Source organism: Malaclemys terrapin, chromosome 13 (genome assembly GCF_027887155.1).
Source record: "Malaclemys terrapin pileata isolate rMalTer1 chromosome 13, rMalTer1.hap1, whole genome shotgun sequence".
Lineage (NCBI taxonomy): Eukaryota > Metazoa > Chordata > Testudines > Emydidae > Malaclemys > Malaclemys terrapin.
Genome location: NC_071517.1, coordinates 8,070,255 through 8,097,756, shown reverse-complemented (window position 1 = coordinate 8,097,756; position 27,502 = coordinate 8,070,255). Strand labels below are relative to the sequence as shown.

General features: G+C 40.1%; 1 protein-coding gene across 1 annotated transcript; it reads right to left on the bottom strand.

The window, feature by feature from the left end:
• Positions 1–4,731: 4,731 nt before the first annotated feature.
• NOL11 (nucleolar protein 11) lies at positions 4,732–26,598 on the bottom strand. The gene is made up of 18 exons (XM_054048349.1): positions 26,410–26,598; positions 21,116–21,229; positions 19,959–20,015; positions 19,064–19,209; positions 18,577–18,634; positions 16,775–16,913; positions 16,178–16,375; positions 14,090–14,166; positions 13,448–13,571; positions 12,358–12,467; positions 11,255–11,332; positions 9,682–9,866; positions 9,053–9,178; positions 7,171–7,398; positions 6,489–6,567; positions 5,580–5,672; positions 5,179–5,286; positions 4,732–4,884 (listed from the first exon to the last, which is right to left on the bottom strand). The coding sequence occupies exons 1-18, from the start codon at positions 26,557–26,559 to the stop codon at positions 4,771–4,773; spliced, it is 2,184 nt and encodes a 727-aa protein (XP_053904324.1). The 5' UTR covers positions 26,560–26,598; the 3' UTR covers positions 4,732–4,770.
• Between the last annotated feature and the right edge of the window lie 904 nt (positions 26,599–27,502).

The following is a 27,502-nucleotide window of genomic DNA, read 5'->3' as shown; positions in this document are numbered from 1 at the left end:
TGGGGGAAGTGGAACCGTAACAGGCAATAGTGCACCCAGAGATGCATTTGGAAAGTTTGAGTGGAGACAGAGGCTCCCCTAGCCCTAACCTGCATGAGAAACAGTCTAGGCACCTTCCAGAATGGCCTACTTCTGTCCAAGTAACAGGCTAATGCCCTCTGAACATGTAGTGTATGGAAGTCAGATTACAGTGTAGACTGATGCAGTTTGGGGGTGTGGGGGGAAGGAAGGTGAATAGTTTAGTTAAGGTTTCTTGAGTTTCACATTAGGTAAAAATGTTGAATGAAATTGTAACGATACCTTCTCCCTGAAGAACACTGTACATTGGAGGGCCTGCCATCACAACTCCCATCTCCCCAACTCTTTGAGTAGAAGTGATGACCACCAAGAAGGCCCTCTTCATAGAGGGATTGAGCCACTAGTCATGTGGTCACTGTTTCAGAACAAGGTTGAGAGTCCCAAAGCAGTGCAGGGGCTCTAATCTGCAGAAAAAGATTAATAAAACCTTTCAGAAATCTTGTGGTCAGATGAGTGAATATTGAGAAGCCTTCTAATGGCGTGTGGAAAGCTGTTATCGCCACTAAATGAACCCATGAAAAGACCTTGCATTTTCAATTCCAGCAGGTAATCCAAGATTGTGGAAAGAGATGACTGGACAGGTGAAGATGGCACTGGTTATACCAGAGATAATCTCTTCTCCATTTCCAAAAGGGAAGTATCTTGTAGATTTCTTTCTGCTATTTAAAAGTACATTTGGTACTCCTGAGAACAGGCTGCCTCTAATCCTGAGAACCATTGATTGAGGAACCAGGCTTGTAGCTGCAGAACATTCGTATTGGGGTGAAGCATCTGACCTGCATCCTGAGACAAAACAGTTGAGGTTTGGTTGAGAGCCACCATGGAGGGAGAGAGGCGAGTTTGACAAGGTAAGGAAACCAAACTTGTGTTAGCCAAGTTGGTGCAATCAAAATGACCTTGGCTTGGTCCTGCTTGATCTTGATGAGGACCTTTAAAAGCAATGGAGTTGGAGGATATGCATAAGAAAATATCTTTTTTTCCATGTAATGTGGAAAGCGTCTCCTAGAGATTGAGTCCTGAAACAGAGTTTTCTGCACGTCATGGTGGCTGCCATAACAAAAGATCAATCTCCGCAAATCCTCCAGCTAGGAATATTTTGCTGAAGATGGAAGAGTCCAAATCCCATTTGTAATTTAGGGAGAAATGTCTGCTGTCGTCGTCTGCCATGGTATTTTGTGTATCCGGGCGGTAGGAAGCTGAGAGGACTATCTGGTTTTCCATGCATCATTTCCAAGTTTATTTCTTTAGTGCAGAGCAAGCAGGAATGTGCTCTGCCCTGACAATTGATACAATATAAACACATACAAGCTTTGTCTGTCATGATTTTGATGGACTTGTTTTTGACTAAGGGAAGAAAGTGTAGGCAAGCATTTCTGACCACCCTTAACTCCAACAGATTGCTGTGCAAGCATTCTTCCTGTTGTGACCATTTTCCTTGGACTGTGTGAGGACCCAATTGTGCTCCCCATCCCAAGAGGGAAGAGTCTGATGTTAGCATGACCATAGGGGGATTGTGGCTGAATGGGACTTCTGCACAAACCTTAGATTTTTCCACAAGGTGAGAGACTGTAGGAACAAGCTGGGTACAGATACTTGTTTGTTCATCTTGTGTTTGTTGGGCACATGACTGTAAGTGTATCTTTGTCACATTCTTATAAAATCTATTAATCATGCCATAATCATTTATAACTTTATAATTTGCTTGTGTCTTGATGGTAGCTGGACAATTCTGCATTATAAGTAGGCTTGGAAGTATTAGATTTTTATCAGTGAGTGTCATTAAATGAATTTTCTGATACACACACAAACCAAATGAAAACATTTCCATTTGATTATCAAATTTACAGATCGGCAAAGCAAGAAAAATGCTACTTGAGAATTTAGAGTCCTCCTTATTGTAGATAAGACATGTTGTAATGAAAGCTGCATGAAGCATGTATTTACAACTCTGCCTAAACAGTTGGCTCCAGGTGTTAACAAAACTGGAGCTATAAGATAATTATGCAGCATTTATAAAACTAACTTTTTGAATCTCAATGTCTGTCATTAAATTGTGACTCCTCCCCCCTATGATTTTCCACAACTATGAAAAAAAAATCTAAAGCTGCTTTAAAATATTATCTGATGAAATTATATTAAAATCCCCCCAAAATTCTGCCAAATCTAATTATACGAAAGCATGATTCTAGGGTGGCAGCCTGAGTCATAGAATTGGGTATTTTTAAGTGACTGCTACAAACAGCAACAACAAAACGCTCCCCCCCCCCCCCCCCCCCAAAAAAAAAACAGCCACCCAACCCCTCCCCCAAGCAGAGTTAAAATTCTGATGCTACATAGAGTGTAAGATGAGATATTGACATTCTGAAATTTATGTAAATAGTAATGGTAGTCTCCAGGATAATTTTAATAATTTGAGTCCTCAAGACCATCCCCCAGAAAGATGGTCCATTCTCCCATCACGGGCACCAGGAGTTCAAATGGATATAAACAACTCATCTTTTACAGGGAGAGCCCCTAAAATGGGATTCTGGCTCTGGGAATAGGCTAGTTCAGACTTGTTTCAGGAAAACATGACATTAGGTTTGGTCTTCACATTCAAAAGGCTTTCAAACATGTAGGGCAATCAAGGTTTTTAACTCAGAATGTAAGTTTGTCATGTAGAGGTGAGGGGTGGATTTAAAAAAATAAATAAATCAGAAGGGCTGCAGCTACCCATGAGGCAAAATGTTTATCTGTATTAGAAAATGGTGCAGATGAGGTGTTCTTACTTACCTTCTCATAATACACGAGTAAAAAAGCATCCAATGAAGCTAACAAGCATTGCATTTTAAAGATGGTAAGAAGAAATACTGCATACCATACGGCCTCACTGCCTTCAGTGAATAAAACTAGGCTTGGTTGCTTCAAAAGTGTCTTTAGGAAAATATGAAAACAATTTAAAAATGGGAGGCTAATGAAGCACATTGTAATTAGCTATGAGCTGAATAGATCTGCAATTCATAAACTAAGTGGGGAAGACAAGAGCTTTGTGAAATACCAAATCTGAGATTTCAGCTATCATAAAAAGACCAGAGGAACAACAAGCCATAAAACGAGTGCCTCCAAAGGGGACGTTGTCATTTAATACTTTTCAGATCTGCTATAGCTAGAGAAGGTCCCTTCCCCAAGCTTTGTCAGTTTATCTACTAAAACCTCAAATTAGACCAGGAGCAGGCAAACTTTTTGGGCTGAGGGACACATCAAGTTTTGTAAATTGTATGGAGGGCCGGTTAGGGGAGGGGGTCTTGGGCCAGCTCCCACCTCCTATTTGTCCCCCATCCCCCTCCGGGACCCCTGCCCCATCCACACCCCCCTGCTCCCTGTCCCGACTGCCCCTGGACCTCCGCCACCCCATCCAACCCTCTCATTCCTGACAGCCCCCCCAGGACCTCTGCCCCCATCCAACCACATCTTCTTTGTCCCCTGACTGCCCCCGGAACCCCTGACTGACTGCCCCCTGCTGGCCCAACCAACCCCCCCTGTTCCTCCCCCAGGACCCCTGCCCACATTCAACCCCCCCTGTTCCTCCCCCAGGACCCCTGCCCACATTCAACCCCCCCTGTTCCTCCCCCTACCACCCCACCCCCTATCCACACCCCCGCACTCCCCTGCCCTCTAACCCCCCCCCCCCCTGCTCCCTGTCCCCTTACTGCGCTGCCTAGAGCGCTGGTGGCTGTCAGCGATACAGCTGTGCTGCCCGGCTGGAGCCGGGCCACACCGCCGACACCACACAGCACCGAGTCAGGATGGGCTCTGCAGTTGCGCTGCCCCAGGAGCTCACAGCTCCACCGCCCAGAGCATTTTGCGGGGGGCGGAGCGAGCGAGCTGAGGCTGCGGGGAAGGGGTAGCCTCCCGGGCCAGGAACTTGGGGGCCAGGCAGGACGGTTCCACGGGCTGGACGTGGCCCACGGGCTGAGGTTTGCCCACCTCTGAATTGGACACTAAAAAGGTAATAAAATGAAAAAGCCACAAGCAAAAGAATCTTTGTTCAGCAGGGCAATAATAGAGGAGAGAACAGAGTTTCTCTTCAGGATTTACACTCTGATAAGGAAGGGCTAGTTGACAAACTCCTTATTTTCCATCTTTTGGAAAAGTAAATTTGCCCAATGTTAAGGACCAACTGAAAAGAAATTAGTTATTCTTACTCCCTAAATAAAGTAGTAAATCTTATTGCCAATATAATATTTAAGAGGGAACCAGGCAGATTGTGTTAAAATGACCTTCTATACAAACCTAAATGTTTAAAACAAAGATTCCACACTATAATTTGGCTCATAATGCTGAACAATTCTTGCACAGTATAATACTGTCATCTCATTTAAGAAAGTGTCTGTCAATACCCTATTTATGAAGCTATTTTACCAATATACAATCAAGTCTGCGTAAAATCAAGTCACATTTTAGAGTTTAGTTACTCGGAGTATATTTTCCTAGTATGATTATTCTGATGTCATGTGAGGTCTTCAATATGTCATCCAGTGAAAATGGGAGAGATTTATACATTAAGCCTCAAACTTGTATCCCTCAATGTAGCTACAGAGTAAACCATGTTACCCTGCACAGAAAGCTCACAACCCATTATGAAGAGAAAATAAATTTTTGTCAGAGAAGGAATTAAATAAAAAATAAGTTTATGAAGAATACATATCAAATTCAAACCAGTTCCAACATTTCAATAGAATATAAGCCAAAGTCTTTTTGGGGTTTTATTCTTTGTAGCTCTTGCAAACTTCCTTCTATCTTGTTGAGTTCAGAGTAAAATCGTACCTAAAAAGGAAAATTAAGATGTTTATAATACAATGCTTATGGAATGTTTTTCACATATGAAAAGCAATTGCACATTTATATGGTGCACATGTAAATACAGGATCACTGCAATACTGTCATTTCTGGGGCAGTAGTGGATGGAAGACAGTAGAAATTTGATGCAAAGGACAAAGCATATGAGTAGAGGAGAACAAACATATATAATTGAGTCGATTGTATTTTTATATTCCACATGTCACTCTGATACTAAATCCATATGCAAATTAGGTCAGTATTATAGAAAGTGTAACTTACTTGTGCTCTCACAAACTTATGCAAGCTAAAAAGCAATCCTTTTGCTTCTGGTAGCATCACCACAACTGTAAAATGAGCATCTAGTAACAGGCACATCCAGTCCATAATCTGAGGAAACAAGACAAATCAGTATTACTGTGTTTTATAGTTTAATGATATCTAACATCTGCTTAACTGATTACAAGTTCAACCTTTGAACTAGACATTTGTATTGAAAGTTAATTTCTAGTGATATAAAATGAACCCCTCCCCTTTTTTTGAGAATGTCTTTTTCCGAGCCACTTTATAAAGATATTAATCTGTTAGCACTTAATGAATAAATGCAATACAATACAGAACTTATCAACTACAAAATTATGCCATTACCAAATTTAGCACTAAATATTACCCTATCTTCTCACCTGGTTTATGGTTGGAGAACACATGCCAGGAAAATCCATACTAACGTTTTCACTGCACTTTATATACAGGTATTGCAAATACCGGAGAAACAGCTAGAAGGAAAATAGAGTCAGACTGCTATAACAGACATTTAACAGATTCTTAGTTATTTCCCCCTGAACATGCCCCTATTTGTAAATTTTAATATACTAGTTTTCAGCTACCTACAAACTTGTACAGTAAGTCTGAATTATTAGTCTCAAGACTTTTTGATACCATCTGTGGATTAGAGTGAATTCTGGAAACCACAGAAAACTAGCAGATTGAGCATACGTAAAGTGTAAGAAGAAATTCAGCATTAATCATTGTATGACAGATCTAAGTCATTGCTACTTGAGTCAGACACCAGACATATCACCAATCCATGAGGACCTAGTTTTCCATTAGTTTGTTAAAGAACACATTCAAACAGTGACCACTCTTGCCTTTACTGATCTTAACTGCAATGCATTAAACTTCACTGACTACACCAGGATTAGGCCAACAGTGTCCTGCGCACAACTGAAGTCTTGGAAGTCCCATCCTGCCCCCAAACAAATATAATTAGTGAGAGCTGGTTCAGTAACAGACACATTTTGTTCAGTGAGAACAGATTAAGAATTACTGTATCAGCACATGAATAAGCATACAAGATGAGGGAAAGGAAAAAGATTTTATTATTTTTTGTTAATTGTAGTGTATTGATCTCATTTTTAGAGAGACTGTCAATTTAGTTTCAGAACATGCCAGACCATTTTTAATTCTTATTTGATATCTTAAACCAATACATGAAAAATAAGTTCTATGCAACTTAAAAAAAAAAAAATGATTTCTGATTTATAGTTAAGAGCTAAACTGATAATTAGTTCTAAGTAGTATAATATGCTTACAATGACTTGCTGAGCTGAAAGGTCTTTCAGATGAGGCAAGAGAAATGTTTCACTGTATGCTGAATGGAGAATGGCATTTCTGTGCAGGATTATTCAGGAAATACAGTTTCAAGAATTGTCATTTCTACAAAGATTCAGTGGATCTTAATTTTGTTAAAGTAGTTTTCTAGACTTCTAGGGAGAAATGCTGTTTTGGGTTCTGAATATTCTTCTCCCCGGTCCTTGCACTTCTACTATGAGATAAAAGTTAGGCTCAGTGACTGAGTGTAGCATGTTTTGTTTTTTTAATGATTCAATTTTCTTAGAAGTACTGTAGTTACATAGTTAATAGTTACTTTGCCAGCCAAACACTTAATACCAACTACTCTTTCTGTGAAGCTAACATTTTAGATCAAACTTTTACTATTGCAACATGAAATTGTATACTTAGTTTTGATTTACATTTACTTTTTCTAAGTATCACTTATTTTACAGCATGAATACAAAGACTGCCTTATCACGTTTTGTGTGATGACCTATTTATCACAACTGACAAGCTTTTTATGATTAAAAAGAGGCTAAGACAGACTTTGGAACAAGGCTAATGGTAAGCACCACTTATTTTACAGCCTGTATTTTAATCAAACTAGAGATAATTAATGATGTAACAAAATTAAAAGGGTATATATGCATCAAAGGATACAGCAGTGCTGCCTTTTGTGGTCCAATAGGGCATAATTCTTCAGTGTCCACCACATGGGGTTTCGGTGTTAACTGAATATCACAGCTATCCTCCTCCATCAGTTCAGAACTGAAGCCATTCTGTACAGTTTCAGTTTGTTTTTCGACTTGATCATTGAGTGCAATATCGATGTAACTGATTACTGAATCTAAATTCACATTTGTTCCTTGAAGGCTGTCGTCATTGATGCTATAAGAAGGAAGGGTAGTTCCATGGACAGACTATTAAATGCTTTATGTTTGTATATTCTCTGCACAGGCAACAACACTATCAATCTTTTTATACCAAAATAGTCTATTAGCACTTTGAAGCATACAATACAGATGAAAGAACAAGAGAAAATCCAGTTAAAGTATTTCAGAGTTAATATTTATAAAATGTGTACTGATTCTAGCACCACAAGTTTAATTACTGTGCCACCAGTCATTCTATTATGGACTTGTTTAAAGAAGGTGTATAATCCAACTAAGCTTGTTTTGATCATATGGCATTCATAGATCATAGAATATCAGGGTTGGAAGGGACCTCAGGAGGTCATCTAGTCCAACCCCCTGCTCAAAGCAGAACCAATCCCCAGACAGATTTTTGCCCCATATCCCTAAATGGCCCTCTCAAGGATTGAACTCACAACCCTGGGTTTAGCAGGCCAATGCTCAAACGGCTGAGCTATCCCTCCCACCTCCCTCTTATATAGAGCTATGTGTTTTGTTCCTTAAAATGTTTATAATTTCTAACATTTAGCATGCAAGCAGTTGACAGGCAATTAGCTGCTAATATGAACAACACGGCTTGCCATTTTGAAATTTTTAAAGAATGAGTCAGTCTCCATGGATAGTAACTTTTGGCAATCCAAACAGTTTACAAAATTGTTTTAGTCAATAGGCATCTTGCACAGATAGAAGGTAGAATTTTAGTGTTAAGGGCCTGTCAACACACAAAATTGTGCCACTTTAACTAAAGGTGTTATGTTTAACTAAACATAACTATTTAGTTAATTGTGTGTGGACATTAAAATTAATTTATCAGTGTTCTATATTGGTTTAGCTTGCCATTTAAGTTTACAGGAGCAAGCTAAACCAACATAAGACAGGCCCTGGTAAAAATGTATCACAGGCCACTCAAAACCAAGAGCAGCAAAGTGTTCCCTTTAACCTCTTGTCTGTGTCTGGGGACTGCACAACATACATAACTTATGCCACACTTAAGAAACAAGTGCATTCACAATTTTCTGTTACACTTTTAATTAGCTCGTCTGGAGAAGATATTAAGACAAAGACTTATTGCATTTAAATGAATCTGCAGTTGGATGGCTCCAAGTATTTTGGGGATTGTCAGGGCTGCTATTCAGTCTTTTTGCCTGGCTTTATGCTTTGGTTTGTCTTAGCAATATACCATCCGAGAGAACATTAAAAAAGGAAAGACAATAGTTCAGCATTTTTGTAAGGGTGATAAACCATGGTGAGTTACATAAAAAGCATGGTGTATAGGCAAAACTGACTAAGCTTTCCATCTTAAGCAGCCATCAAAGCAAGGAGGGGTGTCCAGTTTTAGTGGAAACAAGGCTAATGCCAATAACGTGTTCTAGGAGAGGAGACAAACACACAAGCATGGCATCAATTTAGGACTTTGAAGTAATTTGCTGACTAACGAGGTGGTGAGTAAAAATTCAAGAATACATGCATACAATTTCAGGTTTCTGAAAGTTCTTAAACAATATTTTAACTCTTGATCTATAAAAAAAAGCTAAGAACACTAAAATGATTCTTAGAAATGTATTCAAACCGAGTCTTCAGGTAAAAACTAGACTAACAGAAGGGAAATATATTACCAGCTTCCCACTTACCTTAAGAAAGCCTTCAAGCAAGCACAGGTAACTGCTTCAGGAACGTCAGGAAATTGTTGTAGACAGAGTTGCAACAAATGCACATCTGTCTTCTCCAAGGCAACTGCCATTAAGTCTGGGCACAAACTGAAGCAGAATAAAGAAGTTAGTCCCCACATTTAGACCACATGTGAACTACTGAAGCATTAATCTTGTATTAGATTAAGGTGCAGAAGGACTGTCCAGTGGTTAGGGCACTAGTTTAGGACTTGGGAGACCCAGGTTCAACTCCCTGCTCTGCCACAGACATTGGGCAAGTCACTTAGCCTCTCTGTGCCTCAGTTCCATCATCTGTAAAAATGGGGTAAAAGTACTGCCCTACTTCATAGTGATGAAAATGACAGATGTTTTAAAAAATTATGAAGCGCTTTGAGATCTACGGTGAAAAGTGCTATATAAGATTATAATTTTATATATAAAATTGATATTAGCAACAGAAATCCTACAGGTCTTCCTGTGAGAACGGAAAGTCATAAAATAATCACTTTCTGGTAAAGGTCTCCACATTTAGACCATAAGTAACACTTTTAATACTTCACATAAGCGACTTAGTCACTTTCAAAAACTGGACTTAAACACTTAATATTCACCTGTAAGAGAGTCCTTGTGTCTGGATCAACTGTACCAGGCAATTTCGAGGGTAAAATGTTGGCTCTGTTTTACACCTGTTCACGAGACCTGTTATAATGTATCCAATGGTAGTTTGGAAATCTGACATCTGTGCATTTGACAAGAACTGCCTCAATTCCTCTTCAATATCATTCTGAGAAGAATCCTAAAAGTAACATTATCCAGTTCAAAAGTGTTAGAAGTACAAGATTATGACTAGCATATTGTTACTGATTTGACTTAAGTGGAGAAGAAAAAACAAAACAAAACACTTCAGACTGCAGATAACATGCAGTGTAGATGTAGCCATGTCGGCCCCAAGATATTAGAGAGACAAGGTGGGTTATATAATATCTTTTATTGGACCAACTTCTTTTGGTGAGAGACTAACTTACGAGCGACACAGGGCTCTTCTTCCTGCAAACTAATAAGACTACTACCACATCAGAAGGGAAAAAGCTGAGATTAAGATGACCCCTTTTGACAGCCTTGTCATAACGACCAAAAGACCTGATCTAGAACTGAAAATTATACCCTTAATCAGATGGGAGTGGTCTCATTCAACCCTTACTCAGTAACTGTTTTCTCATTAGTTACTATAATATTTGCAAAGATCTTTACTCAATTTCCAAACAAACAACTTGAGTTACAGCACTAGGATTGCCTGAACAACAATCTTTTTAAAATTAATGTGTTGCATATGCTAAAGCAGCCATGAACTTTCAAACAAGAGGGGAAGCACTTTTGATCACACCCCGTTTGCAACAATTTCCAAGAGTTAATCAGAGCATGCAGCCAAAAGCAATGTTTCTGCCTAGTCAGCTCAGGTTTACTTTTGTAAGTTTAAATACAATTAAATTAGTTCAGCAATTCTCAAAACTGCACCAGGATGTTGCTTAACTTGTTTCTAAATTGATATGCTATAGTGAAAAATCATTATTATTGATACAGGCATTAAGTTTAATTATGCTATTTTGGAAGTGATAATAGGACGGACTTCACCTACAAACTACTTTTTAAAATTAAGTAGCTTGTTTTACATTGTATCTAGAAACTAAGGTGAAGATTTGGGAAGAAGGTTTTATGTTGGAATATTAATTGTCAGGGTGCCTCGTGCCTCCATATCAGAACGAATTTAAATATTCCAGACAGAAAAAGTTCCAAAAAGTTACAAGTCTAGAGTTCAGTCAGAATATTTTTTCTAAGTCTCACCATTTACTTCAGAATGTCTATTGCCTTTAAAATTTAAGACCTCCATCTTTGTGCAAGGCTACATTTATAATATTTAAATTATCCAGATGCTGTACAGTACATTCCTAAAGCTTTGTAGAAAGAGCTAGCTTGAATACCATTAGTATTATGCATGAGCAGTTCTTGCAGAATAGTTATATACACTAATGGTTTAATCCCCAATATGGCTAGTTCAAGTATACGTGTATCAAGCTACGAGGACAGGAAAGGAAAGGGGGAATGACAGAACTCGATTGGTTGACTTATTTTGAGATATTCTAATAGGTTAGTAAAACATGAGCTAAGGATATTTTAGTTACTTACCTTTATATCTGATAAAAGCTGTTCAACTGTAAGGGTGTCTCGCTGTACTTTTGCAACATTGTTCCTTCTCGACCTTAACTGTAATTTAAGGAAAAAAAAGTAAATCCAAGCTACCCTCAAAGCCTGAGCAGACAAAAATTTTCATCAAAATAACTAGGAACAGCATAAATGTGCTATTTGTGTGTTGTAGCAATAGTATGTAGGGTTTAAGGCAGTGTTCCCCAAACTGTGGGGCGCACCCCCATAGGGGTGTGTGGAGGAACGCTCAAGGGGGGGTGCACAGCAGGGCCCAGGCTAGTCCCCACCCGAGATGGGGAGCGCCACGCCACGCCACACCCCAGCCCTGCTCCACTTCGCCCCCTGGCCACCACTCCCCCCTCATTCCCTCTCCACCCCATCCCAGTTCAGCCCCCAGCACCGCTTCAGCAGAGCTCCTCGGCTGAGCCCACTTTAAAGTAAGTGGGGGGGGGGGGGGGGAAGAGAGGGAAGAGAAGGAGGCAGAGACAGATTCCATTACTGGAGGGAGGGGGGTGGTGGGACAGAAGACAACAAGAAAAGTTTGGATACCATTGGCTTATGGTCACCAGCCGAACAATGTTGAGAGGTTTGATCACAGTTTTAGAAACCAACACTGTTAGCTGCCAGAGCCAATCCTGAAGTTTTGAAAATACACGCACTCATAATTAAGGCTAAGTTTTTGTCACAGATATTTTTAGTAGAAGTCACGAACAGGTCATGGGAAATAAACAAAAATTCACGGCAGCCTGTGACCTGTCCCTGACTTTCACTAAAAATATCCCTGACAAAAAGGGTAGGTGCATTCAGCACCCACTGCTGCTGGGGCTCCCAGCTACTCCACTGCTCCAGTGTGTGGGCGCCACGGGGGTCCACCACCTGCACCTGCGCAGTGCTGTGGGGATCCACTGTCTGAGGCCAGGCAGCTGCAGGGTCTCCCCACCAGGTTGAGGGCTGGGAGTCACAAGGGCAGGGCTGGCTGAGAGCTCCAGCCCCAGGGCAGAAAAGGTCATGGAGGTCAATGGAAGTCATGGATTCAGTGACAATCATAGCCTTACTTATAATGCAAAGACAACTCTGAAACTTACAGTTCTCTTGGATTCAGTTTTAGCAGTTACAGATTGCTGTGCACGTGGAGATATCAGATCTTCTTCTGGAAGCATATTCCAATTCACATATGAAGACACAGTTCTGATGCCTGTGCAAACACAAAGTTAGATTAAATCTATATAAAAGTTACAAGTTACATTCACTCAAAGAACAGAAGCAAATTAATCCTATTATTTCTCCCGCTAATAGCAGCAGGGAATCATCTGATAACTCTACAGCAATTTAAAATATTGAGTCATTCCCTGTCAATACAAAATTTGCTTCCAATTCCATGCAACTTGTGAATAAAATTAAAATGAGTTTAAGATCAGCATTAAGTAAAAATGTTTTCCTAGAAAATAAGGTCCACGCAATTGCTGTATCAGTCAAGATACAAATGCACCAATTGCTCTGAAATTTATCTTGGACTTTACTCTAATGTTTAGGATGAATTAGATATGTACTTTCAACAGTATTTTACAGATGCAACAGTATGACTGGTGTTAAGTTGACTCCACAATACTCTATTTTCAGAAAAGGCTGTGCTAAAAACTATCTCTGAGCAAAAGACTATCATATGAAGTCTGAAAATAATGGAATTTGTATTGGGGGGGAAAAAAAAAATCAGCACTGTACGTAAAGATGCTTTAAAAAAAGCTTCCACTAAATGGCGTAAGTACAGTTTTATTAATAGAAGTAATAAAGGTTTAACTAACACAACATATAACAGTTTAGCAGCATGCTGGACAGTCATGTTATTCCTCTACAAAAATCCATACAAATAAATGCGGTAAGTGAATGCTTAATGTTAAATATATTGTAAGGAAATTCACAGTTCATAAGCACCATCTCCCTCCCCATCACCAAGGCACGTTAGGATGCTCTGTCTCACGTGCATATTTCAACAAGTTTTTTCAAAGGAACAGAATGCAAAGTTAAGCTACTGTTCAAGCTGTTTAGAGTTCAGCTATTTTACTGTAAGACTGATCCCGTTCTTTTTCAATTAAGTTTTTCAACAGAATTTTAATGGTATGATGTATGCTGAAATTGCAAGTATTCACTAAATAATATTTATAATCAAACTCTTACCTGAGGTTTGAGTATCCTTGAGTTTTCCAACAGCAGCTGCCAAAGATGAAGTTTCACACTTGTATACGATTACAGTTAGCACCTTCCCATGTGTTAAAAAAAATTTCTCTCCATAACACCACAACTACAAAATATTAAGTACATTGTTAATTAACAGATGAAGTACAGAAGCTAATTTGGACTTCTGCACAAAAACCCATTCAAATCAATATTTTTTAAAACATCTCAGTAAGATGTTTCTTTCCATCTACCCTTACCCTTGTCTAAAACTCCAACTGTCTTAGCATTATTGAGCAGGCAAGGTGAATGAGACAAAAGCTTTATTTTTGGGCAGACTAAGTGCCTCCTAGTGGACTTTCAAAACTGTTCAATCAATTTATGATTTTAAAAAACCTGCCTTTTAGATAGCCCTGTAGCAGTTTTACTGCATGAGCTCATCTTGCCTGAAGAGAGGTGGTCAAGAGTTGAACATTTTAAGCTGCTCAAAACTTCTACTGTTTCTCTTACCATGGCTTAAACAAAACATTCCTTCCCCCGCCTCCTCAGTTGTACGTACTCATTTCTACAGTGAAATAGAAATGCTAAGTTTGTTAGATTGAAGCCTACAGTACCATAGATATCACACACTAAATTACAGCTTACCTGTCCTGAGGTTCCCTGTGGTAGTTCTTTTGAAGTTTGCAATGTTTGAAATTTTGTATTCCATATAGATAAGCACTCTACAGAAAAAGGAAAAAAAACCCAAACCAGATACGTTGAGTGTTAAAAGTGACAGAGACATGACATTTCTCTGTAGTCTTCAGTTAGAGAGAGAGGCTTCCCAAAATAAAATGAAATTGCATTTCAGAATGTATATAATGCACCCAGCACTAAGGAACAGCAAAAGTGATTTTGGCAAGTCAAATGAGGTTGTTTTCTTGCAGTTACTCTTGTGTTGGAAACTTTGCAAGCAGTTGTAATTCTACTGAAACTTGATGGAAACCAGATAAGCCAGTCTGATTGGAAAGCAAGCTCCATGGGCTGCCCCGCTATATGTCTGGTGAGCTTCTAGGATGTCCTGCTTTCCTGTCTGATCAAACCAGCCACGCCAGCACCCGACGATCGCGGGGAGTATATTTGATTTCAGAACTACAGACGTGTTCCCGGCTGTCTTGCATTTCAGCACATCCAAAACCAAAAACATTTTGGATATTCAGTCTCGTAAAAGCTTCACATTTTATTCCTGGGGGAATTCGGTGCCAAAAAATTAAAAGTTCTGCGCACAATATTTTAAAATTCTGCACATTTTGTCAAAATAATGCAATATAATCACTCCGCTTTCAATTATTTCGGTAATTTATTTAAACTACAATACAATGGATGGAGAATGGGAGTGGGAAGCATTGGAGAAAATCCCCAAACCTCGTTACCTAATAGTAATGTGGCTAGGTTTGACCCTTTATTTCTAGTTATTAGTCAACAAATATATGCAGGCATATGCTCAGCGTTACATCATAGGCAACTGAAGAGCAAGTGAGGGCTGGGGAAATCAAACTTATAATTTATATTGGCTATTGACAATCTCCAGAAAGATCAGTAGCGAACAGTTCCTAGAGCACATTTTGATAGGAAATTTTTTCAGGCCAAAAAGTTAAACCAATTCTAATCACTAAAGCACCATAAGCATTTATAAGGCCATACTGTCCTTTACACCACTCCGGCAATGTAAAAGGAGCCTTAAAACTTTTACACCTGTTTTATACTCCTGGGGGAATTAACAAAGACAATGGGAACAATTCACTAAGCAGGCAGGCTGCTACATTCTGCTCTACCAAAGGGGACAGAGCCTGCCCCACGCCTATCTCCTGAAAAACACCCCGAAGACCTGCCCCTCCATGCTGAGCGTGCCGCAATAGCGAGCAATAAGGAGAGTGTCTGTCTGTCTCTCTCACACGTACGACTGCCCAGCCTGCCCCCGTGGCCCTGGCAGTGATCTCTACCAGCTGGTTTGTGTGCCTGAAGCAACCTGCCTGTGTTGCTGGAGAGAGGCGCGTGACAGCTCTTGCGCTTCCCTTTGCTTCCCCATCAGAAATCAGTTTTCTGCAGGGAAGCAAAGAAATCTGTGGGGGACATAAATTCTGTGCATGTGCACACAATACCTCCAGGAATAAAATTTGACTTTTCATCCTGATTCAGGACAGAAAAATGTTTTGGAAACCTGAAGTTTGCCCCAGGACTGAATTCTATTTCCCGGCCAGCTTTATTTGCAGTAGAAGTAGAAAATTCTCCTTTTGTACGCTGAAATTACCAACAAGTTCTAAAATATCTGAGCGTTATCTACCACTATATTTTCATGCCATGTGCAAAAACAGTATAGAAATATTGGAGTTTAGAGTGAAATTCAATAGCAAAAGTAGTTTCTAGTCTTGGGTTTGACACTACTATTTACAATTACAATCCATTAGAGACGTCCCTTCAGTATGTGTAGTTTACAGACCACTCAGTTGTATAATTAACTGTACTACAATAGTTTCCAACAGTAAACTAGCATTCTGTCTGAAATTCAGTTTCCTTCCCATCCCCACTAAATAATTGGGTCTCTGAAAAAAGTTGTAAATTTCTTGATTAGAAATTCCAACCCAAGATCATTCTTTCCTGTGAAGAGGCCACAAAAATAATCCACCAACTGGTCTATGTGGCCAACTTAATTTTGTCTTAGAAGTTAAACAAAACAAGTCACTTCAAAGTTACCTTTAGCAATATTGGGTGGAGAATCCAAACATCCTAGTACCGCAACATGATCTTTATCAAGGATGGCTAATGAAGCTCCTTTTAGAACAGTGTCAGACACTACAATTTTGAGCAGTAGTGACTTGGACAGAATTTGCTCTTCCTCTGGGACACTTTGTTGTGGTGGCATCAGAATCTTATACACACATCCATTAGAATCTATCAGAAGAGAAAAGTGACACTACATTTTAAGTTAACGATTGTGTCAAACCATGCTTCCGCATTTTTCTAAAACTTCATAGGTACATTTAAGACCATTATAAAATCTACACACAAAAAACTAACCTAAATGGACTGACTTTAATCACAATGCAGTAAGTTCAGAAGAGAGTTAAAATGCATAACTTTCTTAAAGACCGCTCACTGTGCAACACATAGCATGATCAGGTGTAAGACTTTACAGCCAGCAGAACTAGAAAATGCTAAAAAAAAGTTAAATTACTACTTCTACAAAACATTTAATCCAAAAAAGTTCTTATATTAGACAACAGTAATTCACAAACAACTTGTTAGTTTACAAGTTTCAACCAGTTACATCCATCATAAAATAAGACTTACACAAACACAGGAGTGTGAGAATCTTGTTTTTTGTATATGCTGTAAAACTCAGTGGATGTGATGATTCTTCTTGTTCAAGTTTGTACTTGTGCAGGATATTTGGGTTAACCTTCTGCACATACACAAAATAATTCCCATTCTAAAAAAAAAAAAAAAAAAAAATTAGTTTACAGCTATTTCATTTACAAAACAGGGACATGCTACAGATATGGTTACAGACTAGTAGTAGTGAACTGCCACACATGCCATTTAGAGTTATGAACCTAAATTCTTAATTGGACATGTTGCAAAAATAACTCAAATTAAACAGTTTGTAAAATTAATGCAAACTGAAGTGACATTATAAACTAAGTATCAGAGGGGTAGCCGTGTTAGTCTGGATCTGTAAAAGCAGCAAAGAGTCCCGTGGCACCTTACAGACTAACAGACTTATTGGAGCATGAGCTTGTGGGGGTGAATACCCACTTTGACATGCATCCGACGAAGTGGGTATTCACCCACGAAAGCTCATGCTCCAATAAGTCTGTTAGTCTGTAAGGTGCCACGGGACTCTTTGCTGATTATAAATCAATGCAATACAAATGGATTTACAGAGAAGTTAAAAACAAGTTAATGAAAAAGCCAAAATATCAGAGAATCAATTTCAGCCACTAATCAACAGTGTATCTGAAGGAGTCAGAAGAGGCTATTAAACATGAACAAATACATGTTTTCTTGTTAATAAACCAAACATGATGCTCAAGAAGCCATTTCATTGGCTAAACATAAGATTTCTGAGGAGGTTGCAGGGGGAGTCCTCTCCATCCCAAGCACCAAGAATTAGTTACGAGGGTTATCTTTTACTTAATGTTTCCCAGCTTTTATTTTAAGATTTCAAAATAAAGCATGACTGGTGCTCCTAGGGACTCAGGAATACAGAATACTACCACTGTTCTGATTTTAATCTTAATTGTGCTCTAGATTCATACCAAAACTAGTTTACTTCCCTGGAAGCAAAATAAATGCTAAGAGTTCAATGAGATTGTCACTTTATAGAGTTATGTACAGTATTTCAGATAAATACACAGGAATTCCTCCCTCCCCACCAAAATGAGAGTTTTGTAGTGGGTCATCTTTGTAAATAATTTGTGTTTTATACAGTAGAACCTCAGAGTTACAAACTGACCAGTCAACCAAACTCTCATTTAGAACTGGAAGTACATAATCAGGCAGCAGCAAAGACAAACCCCACCCCCCTCAAATACAGTACTGTGTTAAACTACTAAAAAAATAAAGGGAAAGCAGCATTTTTCTTGTGCATAGTAAAGTCAATAATCAGCTGTAAACTTTTAAAAGAACCATAATGCTCCGTTTAGAGTTACGAACATTTCAGAATTATGATGAACCTCCATTCCTGAGGTGTTTGTAACTCTGAGGTTCTACTGTATGTAAAAATATAGCTTTAAAGTTGTAGGCCTCTGTAAGACTTATTTTTTAAGTTGTCACTACGTTTACCATCATAATTAAATGTCCTGAATTTTGCCCCATCCTTGGGGTAATGAGAACAAGTTCAGTATTACTGAAAAGCTATATGACATTTTGTACATTTTTTTAACTAAGTCATGCTCATCACTACAGGACAACTCAATTGTAATATGAATTAAATTAAATAGTTAACAGAAATATTACCATAATGTACATATTGAAAGTTTATATTTATGAAATTAAGCAAGAGATGCAATGAAAGACTAATTTTTGATTTAAACCCTGTTAGAATTTCATTTTTTTTTTTTGCTGTAACAAGTTTTTAAAAAGCCACTCACTTTCTCAGTAGTAAAAATTAAAACAGGTTGTTGAGTTTCCATGAAAGCTTCACTCCACCTAAAAGTTGAAAGTTGTAGGATTATTTCTTGCTATAAGTAAAAACAATTGAACATTTTTAAGTGGGCAATGAACTAAAAATACGTAAGCAATAGATACATTTAAAATAACACCTCAAAACTCTAGGTACATCTTCTGGATGCACTGCCAATAGAACTGATGACTATCATTGTGATCTTCAACATCAATTCAGTCATCTAAATGCATTAATTATGTATTTAGACATATATTCTCATTTTAATACGATACAGCCTTATAGCCATAAAACAGTAGTGCAGAAGACATTTTAAAATACGATAGCAGCTTTCACCTCTGCAACACACATTTCTGGGCACACAAGATAGACAGTAGCAGACTTAGAACTTGATTCACATACGACCATCAATTCCTTGGATTATGAAGCTAGTTCCCTAAAATTGTATCACTCACCTAATGACTTCATCTGAGATAACATTTTCAATTTCTTGTTGTGGTGCCGCAAGCAGAGCATCTAAGGTTCGCACAGCACCTCCTTTGAAAAGCACAAGTGGCTCTGTGTGGGGCAGTGAATGTATCCGATATACCTCAGCTGTTAGCTGCAAGAAAAGTGTGTCCTCTTGAAAAGTTTATTTTACATTCACAATTCATTGCCCCCAGACTGTTCTACATTTGATTTATTTTTATTTCTACAGATTTCTTATAAAAAACTGACGAGCAATAGAAGGCTGCCAGTGAAGAATTCCTCATAATGGAGTCCCAACAAGTTCCACTTTTCTGAAACATTGTGACATCATTTCACTGCCGAAAGAGGTAATTGCTAGAAAAACATCTGTTCCAAATTAATTAATATCACCTTTCTGGGTCACATTAGGTAGATTACAATTCGGAACAGTCAAGTGACACTAGGAATTTAAATATAACTGCTAAAGCACAACATATCCACCAACCAGACCTCACTACAAAGCAATAAAAAATGTAAATAAAGATTTTCTGACTGAAACTCCCATTCAGTAGAATAATTTATCTTTTACTCACAGCAATAGGCTAGAAGAAGCCTTATGTATTGAAATTTAATTACCACAGTGGCCCATTCAGAAAATCCCACATCCTATAAATTCTATTATGTTTCAAAGAATTATCACTGGTCCTATTAACCATTTAAACTCTAATGTTTGTCAGAAAGATCTTTAAACCTAAGCACACAGGTGAATTACTAGTAATGTTCCATACTACTCAAATTGGAAAAAAACAATTCAACATTTCACTGCAAAGCTAACATCCTCCCCTCCAAAAATTCTTAATTCTAATTTTAAAGTGTGTATATATTACTAATTATAAAACTTACTGTTGCTTTAAATACTTTATCCAAATTAACATCTTCATCCTTCCATATTCTTAAAACCTTTAAAAAAAATAAATGGTTTTATAAATATGATGAAACAGTCCATTTGCTATATATCACAGACTAGCATATGACATATTGGTTAGTGAAGCAAACATATCAGGAAATTTTGAATTAATTCTGAATTCACAAAGCGTGACCTTAGTGAGAGCAGTCTCAAGGAAGTGGTTTGTGTGGGAGGGACAGCCAGAGGACCCAGGCAAGAGTTGAAGGATTTAAGACTGCAGGAATTCAGCACAACCGTAAGAAGTTTGCATTTGAAAGGGAGGATGGATAGATTTTTGAGAACAGAAGATACAGTAGCATGATTGAAGGAAAACAAAAAGAAACCAGATGAGGGTAGACTGAAAGGGAGGAAAAAGGAAAATTCAGATGAAAGGAGTTGGAAGGGGATATGATCAAGGCCACCCTCTACCAGGTCAGGGCTCAGGCCGGAAAGATATAGTAGGGTTCACTAGTTATTAAATATAATTCATTGGCATGAGAAAGTGTATGAAGTGTAAAGAAACAGAATCCGTGGTTATTTTTCAGAAGTAGATATAGGCAAACTTTTTTTCAGTTACCTATTTAAAAGATGAGAACAAAGAGATAAGGATGGTAGCAGAACAGGAGATGTGAAGGTGTGAACTACCTCAATCATCTCAATAGGGTGTTAATGCAAGTTTCACAATGTAAAATGTAAATATATATTACTTTAGAGTTTATTTTAACCAAAATATTCTTATGCCTATCATATGAAAAGCCTTTTTAATAGGAAAGAAGTTACAAGTTTTCAAAAAGCTAAGTAACTGAATATGTGGTTCTCAACATAAGATATCTCCTCCTTCCCCCTCCCCCCATGTGTGTCTAATCCCAGTGCTGCATGCCATCCTCTCCACTGAATGCGCAAAGATGCAATGACTGAGGTGCTCCAAATTCTGATGGTGTGCAACTTGGGGCATTCCAGGATTTGAAAAGCCCTAAGAGAATGAGTAGCTGCATCAATTCTGGAAAATTCCACACTTTTCCAGTACTTCAAATAGCTAAATCACAATGAACAACTACTTGTAATTCACTCAGAAGACTTTATATTATTAAACACTGAAAAATTGATCTCTCACCTTATCGTCATGGACAGCAATGTATTCGCCAGTTTCAAAGTTACACACAGCTGGGCATGTGATAGTTTGATCTTGTTTGACTGACCAGCAACCCAGTGGCTTTTGGTCTGAAACCTGGACAAGTGAGAAGAATAAGTAATTTAGATTTCCATGGATGATGCAAGCATAATTCCAAAAAGGGTAAGGAGTCAAAAACAAAACACAAACTAATCAAGTTTTATTTGAATATGGAGTTTATATTAAGAACACAGGAACTACCATTCTGGATCAGACCTGAAGTCCATGTAGCCCTGGCTCAGACAGTTACCAGTACCACATGCTTCTGAGGAAGATGCAAAAACCTCATCATAGGTAGATGTGTGGTAGTCTCTTTCTTTCTTCCATATTAGGTTTCATTCTGGTCTCTACACTTTGAGCTGAACATGTAGTTTCCAGCTTGCATAAACGTACACATGCTAGCTTTGATTGAGCTAGCATGGTAAAAATATAACTGTAGCTGCATTGGTACAGGCAGCAAGATGGGCTATCCACCCTGAGTACAATCCTGTCTGGGAGCATAGGTACTTACTTGGGAAGCTAGCCCGTTCTGTTGCCCGAGTCTACAGTTCTATAGTTAGCATGCTAGTTTCAAAGCTACCGTATGTACATATACCTGAGCTGGAAATTACACCTTCAGCTTGAAGCGTAAATATACACTATTAGTTAAAAATTGGTTTAAGCCCTGAGGCTTAATATCCCTTCCAAAATTTGGCACCATTAGGAGATCAAGAATATCCAGAGTTCATGTAAGTGTCCAGTCCCTTTTTGAATCTTGTTAAATTCTTGGCCTCAACAATTTCCAATGGGAATGAGTTCCCCAAGTCACTCCTAGAGTCTTTTTAAAATACAGGTATAACATTTTCTACTGTTCAACCCTCTGGAACAGTGGCTTTTTAAAATAAGATATGGCATATTTTTGTTAGAAGCTCAGCCACTTCATACTTAAGCCATCTGGGTGTTGACTTATTGCTTTTTAAATTTATCAGTTTTCTCCAGCATTCTCTCTTCAGGCAGGTTGATCTGATAGTACTTAATGCACGTTACCAGCAAAGCACAGCTACAGGTTCGGTATCTCCCCAATATCCTCTGGAGCAAAGACCGAGAAGCTAACTGACTTTACATTAATAACATCCTTCCCCTTTTTAAGGCTCACTGATTCTGCAGACCAACCAATTCTTTCACAGACTTCCTGTTTCTGATGTATTTAAAGAATCTCATTTGGTTTTACATTTTTAGCTATTTCCCTTTCACTACCTGGTGTGTTATTTATGTTCCTATTTATTGGCTTCCCTAGGGTCAGATTTCCAAATTTGGAGGGATTTTCATTTGTTTCAAATTACTTCTCTAACCATGACAGTTAGCCACCCTTGTTTTCTTTTTGTTCAGCAGTCCACATATCTTCCAATGCCCTTTTTTAAAAGAAATAAAAAATAAAGCAGCATTTATTTCACCTCTAAGAATTTAACTGTGTTATTTTTAAGTTTAGGGCCTTTTTGCCTAACCTAATTTCTCCCTTTTAAAAAGTTTAGTGTTATTATGTTACTTTTTGGTATCTTACCTGCCCCAAGCACATTGACCCTAACTATACTGTGTTCACTATTACTCTTTTGTTTCTGCTACACTAGCTAATTCAAGAAGTGACAGCATTACCCAAGACTAAGAAGAATTGCCTCTTCTTGAATATTCTAGAACTAGTTGTTCCAAGAAACAATCACTTAAATGTTGGAGAAATTGTCTCTTTAAACCAGTGGTTCTCAAAGTTTTGTACTGGTGACCCCTTTCGCATAGCAAGCCTCTAAGTGCGACCCCCCCTTATAAATTAAAAACACCTTTTTATATATTTACCACCATTATAAATGCTGGATGCTAAGCGGGGCATGGGGTGGAGGCTGACAGCTCGCAACCCCCCATATAATAACCTTGCGACCCCCTGAGGGGTCCTGACCCCCCAGTTTGAGAACCACTGCTTTAAATTCTGTCCCATTATGCCATTTGACCAGTTTATGTGGCTAACTGTATCCACCATTTTCATTACTGTTAAATTTTGCTTCCTTTTTGTTCTCTCTGAATTGTACACTCAATGTCTTTTCCTTGATCTGGAGACCAGTACTATAGCTCTACCAATACATTTACATTTGTACACCTTGGGATTTGCACCCATATGTTAATCATAGCAGCATTACAGCCTCACCTAAAGATCCCGACTGAGATCAAGGCGGTACACACAGCAAAAAGCAGCCCCTACAGTACACCAAAGAATTTACAGCAAGCAGACAATGGAGACAATTGATGGAGAATGGAATTATTGTATTACTGAACTTTTCTTAATTATGTAGAGTTGCCGTTTCTTTCATAGAGTGAAGATCTGGTCTGTGCATCCATGCCCTTTCCGAAAACCAGATCGCTCTTTTCTGAGAACGCTATCAACTATCCTGGACTATGAATTTATACAAAACTTTGCTTGGCACAGATAAAAGTTTGATACCATGCCAGTTATTACAATCACTGAGAGTTCCTTTCTTTAGTATTTTCACTGTAACCCCATTGATCCACATATCTGGAACTTTTTCCCTTTCCCAGACTGAAGTAAGTAAGTAGAGGGGCCAGGATAGATGCTGCTAATTTAGGATTTACCTTGAACAATTCTGCATTCAAGTTATCCTTGCAGGAGCTTTCCCATTTTTTCAGTACTTGATGGCTTGAATGATCTCTTCCTTAGTTGGGGTGTCTGTGTTGATATCAAGATCTTCTTCTGCCTCCTGGAAGTTCGCTTCCTCTTTAGGTGGCTCCCTTTAATTATTTTAAATGCTCTGTCCTGCACATTTCTTGTTCTTTTTCAGTTGTTAGTAGGTGGCCTTGTTTGTTCCTGATGAGAGTGTTTGTTGGTGTCTGCCGTATACCACTAATAAGCTGCGTCATTTTGTAGACGGTTCCTTGTTCACCACAAGCAGCTGCATCCTCTGCTTGTGTTGCCAGATTATCAATATAATGCTGTTTGTCTGCTCTCACAAGGGGTTTGACCTCCCGGTGTGCCTGGCTATACCGCTCGTGGTATTTGTCCTTTAGCTTCTGGGATTGTGTGTCAAACTTTTTTCTTCAGGGCTTGTCTGCAACGGCAACTCTACATACATTTCCACAGTCTTCGAGAAGGCTTTTGATAGCATTCACAGGACCAGCCTATGGCAAATTCTGCAGGCATATGGAATTCCTTTCCGTGTAATCAACGTCATCAAAAGCTTCTATTTCAACTTTACATGCAGTGTTGATCATAGTGAGCTCAGTTTTGAAGTCAAAGCAGAAGTACGTTAGGCGTGTGTCATGTCTGCAATCCTCTTCAACCTTGCCACCGAACGGGTAACGTGGTGTACAACAGAAGTCATACCAACAGGCATTAAATGGACACTCTTCTCATCCCTTGAAGACTTGGACTTCACAGATGACGTCGCTCTCCTATCACATACCCAACCCCATATACAAGAAAAAACAACTTGACTCAACGCATTCAGCCAGCAAATTGAACTGAAAATCAGCCGCACTAAGACAGATATCATGACCTTTAATATTGCCTCACCATCACCAGTACGGATAGGGGATTATGTTCTCGCCAATGTAGAAACATTCACATACTTGGGCAGCACCATCAGCCAGGACGGTAGAACAAGCCAGGACATCCGGTACAAAATCAATAAAGACAGGAACATCTTCAGGAACTTAAATACAGTCTAGAAATCATCAAAATACAACACCAAAACCAAACTCAAGATTTATCAGAGCTGCATACTTTCAACACTACTTTATAGTTCAGATTGAGAAAGTATGACATGTCCAAACTGTCTTCATTCCATACAACCTGCCTCAGAAAAATCCTCCATGTCTTTTGGCCCAGAACAATCTCAAACCAAGATCAATTGACACAGTGTAGTCAAGAGGATCTGAGCACCATCATTGCCAGGTGTTCTTCGAGATGGATCAGCCATGTGCTTTGGATGGAAACTGATTCCCATCACCAGAGTAGCAATAAGATGGACACCTGAAGGCAAGTGAAAATGAGGCCACCCAAAAACAACATGGCGAAGAGCTGTGGAAACCGAGCTGAAAAACCTGGGGCACAGCTGGGGAACCATTGAAAGACTTGCCAGAAACAGACCGGAGTGGAGGAGCTTTGTTGCTGCTCTAAATGACAGTGGCGTAATAGGAACATGATGATTAACTTTTCTATTTTGCTCTGTCAACATGAAATGATTGCATGCAGCGTTGTAGCTGTGTTGGTCCCAAGACCTGAAGAGCTCTCTGTAAGCTTGAAAGCTTGCCACTGACAGAAGTTAGTCCAATAAAATATATTATCTCACACCACCGTGTGCCTCTAACATAAAATAAAGGATAAAATATCATAAAAAAAACTTCAACTTCAGCAACTTTTTTTTAAAATGGAAGATTTTTTAAGAGTAAAGTCATTTAACGGTGGGGTTTCATTTCCAATGTTACTCCCCAGACCAGCAGGCAACGGAGACTGTAGGATCAAAAGCTGTCATGTAACACAGTTGTAGCACTACCTTCTAAAATAGAAAGTTACAAACTATCACGTTTCATGACAGACTGTTTCCCTATGGGTTAGCAAAGAAACTATCCACACTGCTAACTACAGCTCTGCACGAGAGACTAGATATACTGCAGAGCAGCATGGCTGAAGGAAATACATGTTTCTTCCCCACCCCCACGACCCTCAGAAACATCAGGTACCGGCCACTATCAGAGGCTGGGTAATCAGACTAGATAAACCCACGCCCTGATGCCGAACAGCGAGTCCCACGAGCGCAAGGCCAGGCTTGGGGTGCGCGCAGACCTGACGCGCAGCGCTCCGCAGGTGCCTGAAGACAAGAGAGGGTAGAGAAGCTATTGCTAACACACGGCGGGGCCCCTGCAGCAGCTGAAGCGGCAGGGACGCATGGGCAAGGGATACATCCCCGCAGGCCGCATGACCCTTCCCCACCCGGCGCTTGGGGGCCGGCAGCAGGGGTTGGGGCTGCCCTGGAGCCGGCAGGCGGCAGCCGCGGCGAACTCTGCGATGCGGCCCCTGCCCCGCATATATAAGACGGGGCTGGAAGGTGGGAGCCCGAGGGCTCCGCAGAGGGTCGCTGCCGACGAGCCTGCGGCGCAGGGGAAAGAGGCAGTCGGGTCTCACGCGGTCCCGTCCCACGGAGGAGCGAGGCTTCCCCGCGAGAGCGGCCACGTCCGCAGCCGGGCGGGGCAATCACCTTGTAGAGGGTGGCCGTCCTGCCGCGGTCGGTAAGCAGCACCCGGTCGGGATCCGGGCCAGGTTCCAGCCCCAGGACGCCCTGGCCAGCCCCTGCTCCCGCGCTGGCAATCAGGCCGCACAGCGTGAACTCCTCACACAGCGCCGCCATCTTACAGAGCTGCCGCCTCTCGCGAGAGCTGGGGAAGGACGCAAGGCCACGCTCCGCGAGAGAGCCGCGACAAACGGCCAATGAGGGGAAGCAAGCGCACGCGCGCGAGAACCAACCGCTAGGAGGGGATGCGCATGCGGAGTAGGAGGGGGGGAGAGGAATGCTCGGGAGGACGCATGCGCATTTATCTTTATTCTGGTTGGGGAGCGGCAGCCCCTCCTATGGGCGAGGAAGGAGTTTGGTGCTAGGAGGCAGCTCTGCAGGTCTGTGTGGTCCCTCCCTGGGGGTGCTGGGCGCAGACTCCCCTCTCCTTCCGCCACTGATGTACTGTGAGACCTCGGGCAAGTCAGAGCCCTGCTCTGGAGGGGGAGGTTCCCCCTCTCTGACTGGGGGGAGATGCAGGTTCAAATCCTGGCCCCAGAGCTGAGCATCCCCTCACCCCCATTCCAGGGGGAGAGTGAGTTGCTGGGGCCTCAGCGTCTCAGGTTGGCAGCTCTCCTGGTTGTAGCACAAGTTTCCCAACATTTGATGTTTGACTTCAAGCCCCAGCTCCCAGAGAGAAGAATCTCAGCTGCCATTTACAAACGGAGTGTCTAGTTGCAGAGAGTATCAGAGGGGAAGTGAGGTTCTGACCCACGAAAGCTTATGCTCCCAATACTTCTGTTAGTCTCAAAGGTGCCACAGGACCCTCTGTTGCTAGTTGCAGAGAAAAGCTTGAAAAATCCAGCCCAAGAGCAGCCTCAAAGCTCAGAAAAAGGACCCCCTATCTATTTATTTTGTAAACCATCATGATTACTGAGCCTGGCTCGTCAGTTTGCAGTGTTTGGAGTTGGCAATACTGATCTGGGCCCTCACAACTGAGGCACTTGGAGTTAAAGGGCTCATCTGAAAATTTGTTTAAAGTCATAGTTGGGACTAAAACCCAAACTCTCAGTATCACTAT

Excerpts from the sequence above, each read along its gene's own strand:
- NOL11 (XM_054048349.1), bottom strand. The coding sequence starts at position 26,559 with ATGGCGGCGCTGTGTGAGGAGTTCACGCTGTGCGGCCTGATTGCCAGC. Across the intron at positions 16,914-18,576 it reads TAATTTTTACTACTGAGAAA|AATGGGAATTATTTTGTGTA; the intron begins GTGAGTGGCTTT and ends TTTTTTTTTTAG. Across the intron at positions 13,572-14,089 it reads CACAGGGAACCTCAGGACAG|TTGTGGTGTTATGGAGAGAA; the intron begins GTAAGCTGTAAT and ends AATATTTTGTAG.